The 13,331-nt window shown below is 36.4% G+C and overlaps 1 protein-coding gene across 1 annotated transcript; it reads right to left on the reverse strand.

Annotated features, from left to right (window-relative positions):
• Window positions 1-12,207: 12,207 nt before the first annotated feature.
• On the reverse strand, window positions 12,208-12,831 carry LOC121804001. Its single transcript, XM_042203560.1, has one exon. It carries the CDS (start codon window positions 12,829-12,831, stop codon window positions 12,208-12,210), a length of 624 nt encoding a protein of 207 aa, XP_042059494.1.
• Window positions 12,832-13,331: the final 500 nt, after the last annotated feature.

Here is a 13,331-nt window from a genome sequence, read left to right on the forward strand (position 1 = left end):
GGTGTTGTGCATAAAAGTGAAGAATGTCTATCAAATGTTCCGAATATATTATGTCTTCATACATAATATTATTCTTCTCTCGAATGCTTCCGCTAAATATTGTTTCCTTTGAGTATTGTTCAGATATTTTCATTTGGAGTTGTTGATTGTTGAAATGATACTCTGATTTTATTCGAGCTATTCCTGTTTGTTTCGAGCTATTGTCGATTTGTGTTGTTTTCCCCTTTCTTCCCCGCTTCTTTAACCCTCCCCTAGTCGCGATCAACCGTGTTTTCTATCCTTAGAAAATGCGGGCGAGTGGTATCAGAGCAATTTTTCTTTCCGCTCTGGACCCGAGAGTCTTTTTCAGTCTTAGTCTAGATTCGATTCGCTAGACTAAAATAAGGTTAAATTTGGAAGGCTCAACATCCCGCTTCGCCACGCTCAACCAAGAAAGTGGTAATATATTTTTATGTGAAAATTTTTTATGAGAAAGTTTTGGAGAAAGGAAGACGAGAAAATTTTTGAGAAAGAAAGAGGAGAAAATTTTTATAAGAAGGAGGAAGTAGAATCTTTCTGTGAGGGATTGATATCGAGTTGAGAAGAGTATTTGGTGATGTTTGAGAAAAGAATGAGTTTTGATGAGGGACGATGGATTGTTTGTTTTTACATGAAAGATGAAAGTTGATGTTCAAGTATGTTTTGAGTTTTGAGTCAAAACTTGTACTTCAAAGTTGAAAGCGAGATGTTGAATTTTTTTGAGAAAAGTGTGAGTTTTGAAGAAAATGTTCGTTTTGAAAGTAGATGAGAAATGTGAAAGCGCTATGTTTTGGGAAGCGAAATGTTGTGTATTATACTTGTTATTTGAAGTATGAATGACTTTAAATGTGATATTTGTTGATCTATGAGGTGGTGAAATGTGTTGTGAACTTAGAGTGCCTAAGACTAAGCTAGATGGAACGTGCGCGAAACATAGTTGTAAGTTGACAATTAATCTATCACTTTCCCGAGTGACGAAAATGAAATTGCTCCCAACGCGAATGGAACCTTAGACCTCCACGAACGAGAATCTGAAAGTTTGGGGTAAACCCCTAATTTGACAAGGCACGACAAGGCATGGAGATCGATAGTGCGAATGGAGGCCAGTGGACCATGAAACATTTTCTTGGAATTGTGTGAAACTTTGGAGCAAGCTAGGTGCGAACCATTTTATCTCTAGTTGGATACTTACTATTTCCTATTGTTTTCCTAAACGATAAGATCAAAAAGAATACGAGGAAAATTTCAAGAAGAGGAAGATCACGTAGACGAAATGATTTCAAACAAGAAAGAGGGTGCAAGACAAGAAGTTTTATTAGACGATGTGCCCATGCAATGACGGGAGATCCTAATCACAATTTAAATTAGTATAGTCTATCTTGCGTGATTTCCTAAAAGTAGCAACACGATGGAGACGACCTTTATTGGAGACAGAGAAGCACACGGATGATTAAAATGTTTTAAGAGAATGATTTGTTATATATGCAAGAATATTAAGAAGGTATGGCTTTTGACTGACTACAATTATTTTGTTGTAATGACGTGATGAATATCAACTTGGAATCCACGGTTTCTTAGAACGATGTTACCATGTTTGGCCTCAGAAAGACGAGTGAGGGAGTGTGACTTTCGTAGCTAGAATGAATGATTTAAATCAACAGTACTTACTTGGATTCTAAGAATTTTTTCTGGAACCTTTCAATTAACTATGAGCCCTTATCTATTTAAAACCTTGTTCGACTCACAATTCGCAAGTAATGCCCATTATTTCTTTTCCTATATCGAGTCATGACTCACTTTCCGTTCTTGAAAATTGGTGCTTGCCTTTGTAACTTTGGACATCTTGATTAGTAGTCTTCTTTGATTCATCTATTGTAAGGACAATATTTTACCTTATGAGCTTCCGTCATTGAACTTTATTCCTAAAGTTGTTTGCAGTTATGACCTTCAGTCTGATCACATCTCCCATACATGTGTTTTCAAAGGATGGAATATTCTTCTTGGAACTTTTGTACACATTTTATTTCGTAACTATGCATGTGGCAAGTTCTTTCTTGCAGAAGTGAAATTCTTTTTAGCTCAGTTTCACTACATATATTGTTCATGCAATGATTTTTCTTTCTTGCAACACCAAGTTAAGGCTATCGTGTTCTATTTTTCCTTAAGGTGTTTGATATAGCCGATTTTCCTAAAAAGTTCACTTCACGTCGGTTGCAAACCTGTGAATCCATTGAGGTGATTTCATTTTTCAATAGCATGAGGTCGTCGAACCATGAACAGTGCTACTTCATGACATTTGTCTATGCTTCTAAACCCTCCCACGATTGATCATCTCATGTCATGACATGTTAGAGCCATCATTCATTGATGCTGAAATTTTGCAAATTTGATTTGACAATTGAAATATCTTATTTGGCAGCCTACTATGGATTTTGAGACTTAATTTAGTTTCATCTTGTTTTCATGACATATCTCAAATTCTTTCGAGCTCTCATCAGAAGTAAATTCCCAAGCTCTATGGATTTTTTTTTTGATACCGTTTAAACCATTTAATTCTCAGAATGGATGCGTTAAGTTCAATGGGTTTAGTCCTCGCTTTGTTTACAAACCAATTTTCTCAAGTTGGTGATGAGATTAAGAAGAGTCGAGCTAGAAATGTTGTTCTTGTTTTCTTGATCAATTCTGCAGCCTTTCTGATTAAGACACTTTCAGCAGTGTTGCTACAATTTTGAAATCAGTTCATATCCAAGTAAGACTGCTTGATCAATTTTTGAGTTCTTGATACTAGACTTGGAGGAAAGGGTTAGGTTGAGCTTTTCGAATGCACAAGGGGGAATAAGTTTTTATAATCAGACATGCGTAAAAGTGATACACCAACTAGAGGCATCGATATAACCAAGAACACGAGGTGTTAAATTTTCAGCAATGGTTATTAATTTTAAAGCGATACGAGGAAGCTGCTTGGAAATTGGATTACAAGTTCATGGAGAAATATTTTATTAGAATGATGTAAGCAAATTTCGGGACGAAATTTTTGTTAAGATGGGTAGATTGTAATACCCCGACTTTTTCTATCTTTTTAGTTGTTCTTGAAGGGACGTCGTTTGTGTAGCCGAAAAAATTCCTTCAATTCTTTTAGAATAGCCAGTGTTTTTATTATTAAATTTGGGCTATGATCTTTTTCTTGATTTGTACGAAGCCCAATTCTTCGTCACCAACTTTTGGAAGTCCTTTTCAACTTCCTTTTGGGCCTAGAGCAATTATTCCTTTTAGCCCAATTTGAAATCCATTTATTATGAGTTATTAATTTTCATCCCACTTTGAATATACAAGGATTTAACGTGAGATTAGTCTCACCTAATTTCTGTTCCACAAAATCCGGTTTCTACTTCCCATATTCCATGAAATCGGTTTCTACACCTATATCTCCCATGATCCCACGTTCATCACTCCCAATCAGTCAATCAACATCTTTTTATTTTAACCAATTTCGCAATTATCACAATCCTTTTTCACCACTTCCATAATTGTAAAGAAACAGAGAAAACGAGAGAGAGTTAGAAAAGAGAGAAGGGGGCGGCGGTGGTGCAGTGTTGAGAAGCATGCTGCTCAAGCTCCAGCAGCAAGGACGGCGGCGTGGTTCCTAACGGAGCGATAGCGGCGGCAGCAGCGCGAACCGGAGGAGATGTCTGACCGAGGGCAGCGTTGCAGCGAAATTCGTCGCACAGCAGACACGGTGGCGGTGACTGCTCAATGGCGGCGGCCAACGGACAGCAGCGGCTTAACAGCGAGCCGAACCAGTGAGGGTAGCGGCGATGGCTGCTCGGAACAACAACAACAGCGACGGTGATGGCTGCTAGGTACATCAGCTGCGTCGTGACAGAGGGCGGACACCCGGCGGCGAATTGAGGTCGGAGATGGCGGAGTGAGATACAACCATGGCTGTTGTTACAGAAAGCAACTCGGAGGTAGGCGATGGATTTGATGTCGCTCAATTTTGGGTTTCTGCATTTGGGGATTTCTCAATTTGGGGAAAATTGGGAAGGAAAAAGAAGATAGAACGATGGTGGAGAAGGGAGTATGTGGTTTTTTTTTCAAAAATTGATTGGGCTACTAATTGGGCTCACAAATAAATTGAAGACTAATAGTTGGGCTGGGAGAGTAAGGAAAAGAAATAAGGGTCTTGGGCTGATTTATTTGGTTTTGGACCAACTAATTGCAGATTTAGAATTTTATTCCACCGGGGACTAGTGTAGCCGATGGAAATGGGAGTATATCTTGGGGCTGCTACTTTTTATACTATTGGTTCAAGTAATAGCATAAATGGAAGTGTTGGGTTGAGTTTTTTTTATTTAGTTGAGCCAGTTGTGAAGGAGAGGAAATCTTGGGCTGGAGAATTTTATATCAAGGATTTTGAATCGACACGTGTTTTAAGTTAATTGGGCAAGCTGGATATGTGATGCGGGCTAAATTTATGAGTAACACGCGAGAATTTCCGAATTTTTCAAGAAAGATCGAAGGGGGATCATTTTTGGCATGCTATTTGAGAACGGAATGGAAAGACAAGTTGAGGAGTTAAACAATTGAGGTGGGCTTTCTTTTTAAATAAGGACTATGTCCTAAGTATATTTATTTTTGCGAAATATGTTTGTCATGCCATACTTTTGTATTGCTATGTGACCTATCTGAAGTGGCTTTTGCCATGTATGGTTTATCGAATTCGGGTCTGACTAGGGAGTGAGTCCCTACTCAGGCTAGTGTACACCCCGTAGATCGTGTGCTATCTCTTTGAGTTGGCCGGTCTAGTGGCTTGGAATGTGGCCACATTCCTTGTCATGTATGTTCAGATATGGTATGGTGATGTTGATGATGTTGAGATTGATGGTGATGATGATGTTGGTGAAATGTTTTAGTGACTCGGGCCCTTTCAAAGTTAAAACCCCGAGGTCACTCGTTAATGGCATGATAAATATTTTTATTGAAAAATGTTTTCGGCATGAGTCCACTGAGTGCATCAAGTACTCAGTCCTGCATAATGTTTTTCTTAATGTGCAGATTGAGCAGTGACGGGCGCGGTGGGTGTTGTGCATAAAAGTGAAGAATGTCTATCAAATGTTCCGAATATATTATGTCTTCATACATAATATTATTCTTCTCTCGAATGCTTCCGCTAAATATTGTTTCCTTTGAGTATTGTTCAGATATTTTCATTTGGAGTTGTTGATTGTTGAAATGATACTCTGATTTTATTCGAGCTATTCCTGTTTGTTTCGAGCTATTGTCGATTTGTGTTGTTTTCCCCTTTCTTCCCCGCTTCTTTAACCCTCCCCTAGTCGCTATCAACCGTGTTTTCTATTCTTAGAAAATGCAGGCGTGACAAATAGACTCAAATCCACCTCGAAGTCTTCATAGTTTGTTTTCCTTACACCCCGAGGGGTCAAAACAATTGTTATTCAGTCCTTAGTTCATGTTTTTTTTTCTTTAGTCCAATTGTTATTCTGTTTTTCTCTTAGTTGCTACTCTAGTACCCTTGGTTATTACTCGATCTTTCGAATCTGAGTTTGAATTCTGTTTTGTTTGGTTTATCGAAGAACAATTTATGAAATGGAGTTCTTAGTTGCAGGCTGTTTTGGATCTGATGTTCTGGTTTCCTTTGTTTAGTTTAGTTTTGTTCTGGTTTGAAAGTTAATTCTGTGTAATTCAGCTATTCTTGTTTAGATCTAAGCTTTAGTTGGTCAACCTGCATGAAATTAGGAGAGCTGCTTAGATTTGTTTCATTTCTGTTTGAATTGCATGGATATGTGTTTTAATTTGTTTGTTTTCTTGCTTTCTCGTCATATGCTCTGTTTTCATCTACCGTGCGTACTTTGTTAGTTGCTTATTGAAGAAGAAGGTCGTAGTTTGTTAGGATTGCAGTCCCTGTTACCTTTTCGTTATTTGCAGCTTTTGGTAGTGCGCAGTTTTTCTTTCAGTGGTCCCAAGTACTTTATGCGCTGTGTCGTTTTGCTTGAAGTTAATCAGTTTGAGATATACTGTTTTCATCTTATTAGTTGATCAAGTTGATTCTCGACTTGAGTAGTCTAGGTCTTAGTTAACCCACTTAGTAAAGTGTGTCAACAGCCAACCCCAACATGTCTCGTACACAACTCAACCCGCCTCTGTCCCTGTGGGATTCGACTCTTACTTCCCCTACTAGTCTATAGTATTGTGGGTTAAGGTTATTGAAAGCCCTAAGTCTCTCAGTTTTGCATACCAACGACCGGATACTCGCCAACTTGATCCGCTCGTCATCTGACTTGATCAATTGTGTGACATTTGCATGTTTTTAACCTGTTTGCAAACTAGAGTGCATAGAGATAAGACTCTTCAAATGGCGCCATTGTCGAGGATTGATGGCGTTTTATGTAGGGTTGGAACGGTACGGTATACCGCGCCGAAATGGTCATACCGCATACCGTACCGTACCGTGCGGTATGACCAAAAACCATACCTTTACCGTACCGCTTTTATCGGTATACTGCAATTGCGGTATACCGAAAAGTCGGTATACCAAAATTTAGATATCGTTACCGTACCGCTTTTGTCGGTATACTGTACCGTGATTTCCGGTATATACCGCAATTGCGGTATAACGCGGTATACCGCGGTATATACAAAATGCATACCTTTACCGTACCAAAAACTGTCGGTACGGTATCATACCGTACCGAAAAGTACGGTATACAAAAAATTCGGTATTTTCGGTAAGATAAGTGCGGTATTTCGGTATATTTTCCCAGCCCTAGTTTTATGTGCATGTGTTTGAGATATTTGGTGTATATAGTTTGATTTCATTTACTTTTTCTTTCTCAGTTTATGTACCGGGGCCCGAACTTCGGACGCTGGAACAATGCAGTCAACTGGCGAGACACCGATAGTAACTAGAGGATTAAATCAGTAGCAAACCCCGTTGTCACCAGGTCTGGGTTGAACACCGGCGGACCATCACACTCGAGTTCCGAAGGAGAGGAGGAGGAGGCACCCCCGTTTGTTGAACCCAAGGAAAATCTTGAGCCGGAGGAAGAGTTTATTCAAATGGCAGAAGTGTTGGATAATGATCCCGAGATTGGATCCCTCAACGACCACCTAGATGGCGAACCATCTCTAGCCATAGTGGTGACCCCTACTCAGTCAGGGATTGAGATAATGTGCTGGCTGTCATGCCACATTTTTATGGGCAAATGGTGGAGAACCCTTACACATTCCTGCATGAGTTATGCAAACTCTGTGGGATTCAGAAGCGCCCAATGGGATCCAACGAGGACGACTACAGGCTGCGAGCTATCCCTTTCGCATTACAAGGAGAAGAGGATACTTGGTTCATGAGGCTGCCCCCGAAATCCATAAGGACCTGGTCGGAGTTCCGGCAAATCTTCTTGGACTACTTCTTTCCCTCCGCAAAGACGAATGCTCTGAAGAAGGAGATACAGGGAGTTCGACGGGACAATGAGGAGACTTTGAGTAAATACTGGGGAAGATACAAAGGGCTGTTCGATGCATGCCCAAACAACCATATGGTGGAAGCCGACGTCTACAATACTTTGTATGAAGGGCTAACCCCCGAGAGCAAGGATCTCATGAACTCTTCAAGCGGTGGCGATTTTTCTAAACTGGATAGACTGATTAATGCCAAGAGGGCATATGATAATCACGAACCACACTCTTGAGGCGAGTGCCGGTAAATACTTTCGAAGACACAGCCGAGGAGAGAATGGAGGAACGCATGGACAAACTGGAGAAGGCAATATTGTCCGCAATGGAGAAACAGAGTCAACATGACCCTCAGGAGAAAGTGAATGAACTTGCCACTTTGTTCAGTTTATTATTCTGTGACAAATCAAGCCTAGTATCTGCCCGGGATTCCATTGTATATGACCTGAAGGTCCATTGACATTGTATATATGACCCGTAGGTCCCATTGCCATTGTATACATATATATATGACCCGTAGATCCATTGTCATTGTATATACGACCTGTAGGTCCTTGCCATTGTATATATGACCCGTAGGTCCATTGCCATTGATATCAGACCCAGGACAAGACGGTCACATATCCTCTTTAATCCAATGATTCAAATAATTCCATAACCATGTGCAAATATATGTATTGCATCAATTACATATTTCTATCATATAATTAATTACCAATATATAAAATATATTCATTGCACCAATCACATATTCATACCATATTCCACCATCTATATCAAATAACACATAATTATATTAGAGTCACATCATATAATCAAATTATTCACACCTAGCAAAAAAGCACATAAAACATGTAAAATTAAAAGTGTGATTTATACACACCTGCTTAAGATAGATAATCTGGCCGAGCACTTGTTCCTGTTTCTCGATCTATAGCCCTTGATCCTATATAATATATTGACATTTAATTTAGTATCATCGACAAAGTATTTCCTACTTTATTAGGAACCTGGTTAGTTATCTGATAACTAATATATATTCGTCAAAGTATTTCCTACTTTATTAGGAACCTGGTTAGTTATCTGATAACTAATATATACAATGCGTATATTTAGTATTAAGCTGCTAACTTTTAAACATGCTCTATATACATCAACATAATCATACATATTATATATAATCGATAATATAATCACGTACGATGATCTCATGCACATATGTGTATATATATATTAGACTTTTGAGAAATCATTTAGTTACTTCAGTTAGATACATAAACTCAAATTGTAGTTATACATTGATTATGTAAAGTAGACAATCCTATTAAACTTGTTCTTCTACCGTTTATAATTAAATCATTGCATGAATAATAAAGCTAGCCTACAATTATTTCCATCATTTACACTATTAATTTATGCACTACAGAAAAGAAATAATGATCAATTACTAATACTCTTAAATAATAGTAGGTATTGCTATCTAAGGATATAATGAATGTATACATATATATGGATATCAAAGTGTGTATTGAAAAAGAATAACTATTCTACCTTACAAGAGAAATTAATCACCTCTTCAATTTCTTCCTCTACAAAGCACCGGAATAGGTTTTTCCCCTCTTTTTTCTTATTCTATCCGTATGATATGCGAAGCCTAAAAGCTTTATATGATGTAGAACTAAAATAATATATCAAAGTCGGCTAAATAAATCATTGAACCACTAAATTGATTGATCTCATCCATTTTCATTATTTTATTTCATTTATATTAAAATTTTGAGATGACTTATTGTTAGCAACTTACACGTATTTTTTATAAGCACACCTATTACAAATAATATGTATATATACCAATAGGTAATCTAATCTACTTAGGTATTTAAATATGCTTAACTTTGTTTACATATACGTGTACATATATCTATTAATAAAAAAATTAGAACCTTGTCCAAATATTTAATTAACTACATTTTCGTTTCTTAATTAATTTAATATTATTCTCTATAAAACTATTTTGCAAGTGATAAAATAATTTGCAATAATGTAAAATGATGCATGTTTCGGGTTAGAGATGTCACACAGTGTGTGTTATGATGTATATTATGTATACCGAGTGTAGTGTCTATTGTGTATTTTGTCTGGACAGTGTGTGTATTTTGTTTATACCGTGTGCGTAAAGTGTGATTACTTGTGTGTATTTTGTATGAAATGTTTGTTGTATGTGTCGTCCATTTAGTTTGTAGTGTATTTTATTTATACCGTGCTTAATATTTGAAGTTTGTGTCACGTATTTAAAAATTGTGTATTTTGTGTTAGTATTTGTATTGTGTGTAACGTTAGTTGTATAGTATATAAATTTTGTATTTTTTGTGTTAGTATTTATAGTGTGTGTAATGTGTGTATGTATGTTTGTAGTACATGTGTTTTCTCTATGTTTTGTGTATGTTATTTATAGTGTGTTTAATATTTGTATTATCTGCCCTGTATATATACTGAGTGTAGTGTGTATAGTGTGTTTATAATATTTGTATTTTCTGTATGTATTTTGTGTACAATGTCTAGTGTTGTTTTATATATGTGTGTTAAGTGTGTGTATTTGTGTAGTGCCTTAGTGTGTGTGTTTAGTTTATTTTGTGTAGAGTGTGTATTACAATGTGTGCAGTTCGTGTAGTGTATTGCATATAGTGTGTGCTAGGATTGGTATACTGTAAAAGCATATTTCGAGCATATTGCACGGATAAAATTGCTTGTATACAATAAACTCTACAATCCACTTTTAACCCAAGGCGAGAAGAAGTATTTTTATCGCATTGGTGTTTGTTTGTGCATTTATAAGATGTTTATCAAACATTTAAATGTATAAGAAGCAAACAAGTCAAATTCTTCTGCACAGTAGACTGATCGTGAATGACGTTCACAGAAGGTGACGCAGTCGGTCCTTTGTAGAAGAGAAATAGAATTTCACAACCTAGATAGTCTTTGGCTACCTATCGTGAAAGGTTGAAGTGTCAGTCCGCATGTTTCCTTACCTTAGGAAATAAACGACACTGGTGTGGTATAGCACTGAAGGATCTAACAGTTGAGATAAGTCTGTCTTGCTATTTACTGAAAGATGAGGTCTGGTGATTGTTATTTCTTAATCATTGTTGACATAGCATTGAGAATACGATATTGATTATGCACTACTTTGATTTATCAAATGGTGTGGATTTTTCGCAATCCAAGAATCCTGATATCTTGGGTAGTGGTGATCAATGTCTAGAGGTGCTAGTATTGTTATTGCAATGAATTGTGTGTTGGGTGAGTCCAGTTTGATAATATCCTCAAGAGGTGTTTGAAAAATATTTTATTATTCAGAAACCCGGCCGGTTGGAATTTATTCCAGAATAATAAATAAAGATTTTGAATTAGACAACTCTTGAAATAAAAGATAATAATTAATTAAAGTCTAATAGCAGACTTAAATTAATTAATGGATATTTATATCTTAAACACGTGAAATAATAAATTTAAGAGGTAAAGCTCGGATTACTCGTAATTTGCCCTATAACTAAATCTCCACCACACATTTTAAAAATATGTGGTCTGGATTTGACGGAGCGGATTCGCCTCAGTTTTTTGAATCCGAGGACACATCCAGAACTCACGATAGAGGAATTTCGGAGGCTGAGAGACAGGTTCGAAGCGTGGAAGAAGGACTACAAGGCGCGGTTAAAGGAAGCAAAGGCGAAAATGTACAAGCTGGGGAGAATCGAAGCGGAGAAACACAGAATGAAATGGAGGGGCAGGAGAAGTAAGAGATGAAGCATCCATGAATCTGTATATATCCAATTTTGTTGTTGCACTGTAAGTCTAAATCTCTCTCTTCCATTCATGTATAGTATTAGCAATTTAATTGATGTGTACTTTCTCCTTTTTCCTATGATCAGCATATGTTGAAATAATGGAATAGAACTAAATATTGATGCACTGAATACATATTAACTCAGAGTATCATTCTATCCGGCAAAACTATCATTTTATCAACTCAGAGTATCATTATATCCGGCAAAACTATCATTTTATCAACTCAGAGTATCATTCTATCCGGCAAAACTATCATTTTATCAACTCAGAGTATCATTCTATCCGGCAAAACTATCATTTTATCAACTCAGAGTATCATTCTATCCGACAAAACTATCATTTTATCAACTCAGAGTATCATTCTATCCAGCAAAACTATCATTTTATCAACTTAGAGTATCATTCTATCCGGCAAAACTACCATTTTATCAACTCAGAGTATCATTCTATCCGGCAAAACTATCATTTTATCATTATATTCTGACAGCAATTGAACAGGGAAATGACATATTTACCCTCTGCGCCTTTTTTATGAATTAAATCTAAGTTTGAATCTCAGCCACAAGATTAGAAAATATGTGTGGTCCAAATTTGGTTATAGGGTTATCACATAAATTGAGGGTTATCATCTATGAATAAAAAAATTAAAACCTTGTCCAAATATATAATTAACTACATTTTCTTTTTCTTAATTAGTTTAATATTATTCTCTATAAAACTATTTTAATATATCTATTTTGCAAGTGATAAGATAATATGCAATAATGTAAAATGATGCATGTTTCAGGTTACAGATGTCACAATTCTTCCCTTCTTTAAGAATTTTATCCGCAAAATTTATTTCTTTATAAGTTTACCTACTCAATGCAACTGCTAACCCGTAAACAGATGTGGATAGTTCTTTTTCATCTTTTCGCCTGTTTCCCAATTTGCCTCTTCGACTCCATGATTTCGCCAATTAACTTTAACCCTTGGGATATCTTTTCTTCGCAGTTGCTTGATCTGACGGTCTACTATATTAACTGGTTCTTCTATATAACTCAAATTCTCAGAAATCTGTATATCAGGATCTTTCAGAATATGTGAAGGATCATATCGATAACGTCGAAGCATACTGACGTGGAAAACATTATGAATCTGCTCTAACTCTGGAGGTAATGCCAACCTGTACGCCAATGGTCCAACTCTTTCTACAATATCATTTTGACCAATATAACGAGGACTCAACTTACCTCTTTGCCTGAAACGCATGACTCCTTTCCAAGGTGAAACTCGCAAAAACACTTTATCCCCCACCTTATATTCCATCTCCTTTTGACGGTTATCATAATAACTCTTTTGTCTGTCTTGTGTTGCTTTCAACCTACTTTTAATGACGTCAATCTTGGAAATAGTTTCTTGAACAATCTCTGATCCTTCTAGAATCTCCAAGCCTTCCTTGTCCCAATATACTGGACTTCTACATTTCTTACCATATAATGCTTCATATTGTGCCATTCCAATACTGCTATGAAATTGATTATTACACGCAAACTCCATAAGTGGAATATACTTGTCCCATGAGCCCTGAAATTCAATAAAACACGCACGAAGCATTTCTTCCAACGCCTGTATAGTTATCTCTGTACAAGTATATGTAAACAAAGTTAAGCATATTTAAATACCTAAGTAGATTAGATTACCTATTGATATATATACATATTAACGTACGCATGAAATATATATACGTATGAGGTTGCGTTAGTGTGCTAGCTAATTTATAGTAATAACTAATAATTGCGTTAGTGTGCTAGTAAATTTAAATATAAATACAAAAACATAATTTATCAATACAAAAAAGATTGATAAATTTATTTCTTAGTATTTGATATTTTTTACATCCAAAATTAATATTTACTTATTAGTTATTATTGTAAAAAATTAGTCACACACCTATATGTATATTACCTATGCATACATGTTATACTTTATATATTATTTGTAATAGGTGTACTTAA

Source organism: Salvia splendens, chromosome 5 (assembly GCF_004379255.2).
Source record: "Salvia splendens isolate huo1 chromosome 5, SspV2, whole genome shotgun sequence".
Classification (NCBI taxonomy): domain Eukaryota; kingdom Viridiplantae; phylum Streptophyta; class Magnoliopsida; order Lamiales; family Lamiaceae; genus Salvia; species Salvia splendens.

Bases quoted from the DNA above. Each gene is read 5' to 3' on its own strand.
- LOC121804001 (XM_042203560.1), bottom strand. From the start codon at position 12,831: ATGGCACAATATGAAGCATTATATGGTAAGAAATGTAGAAGTCCAGTA.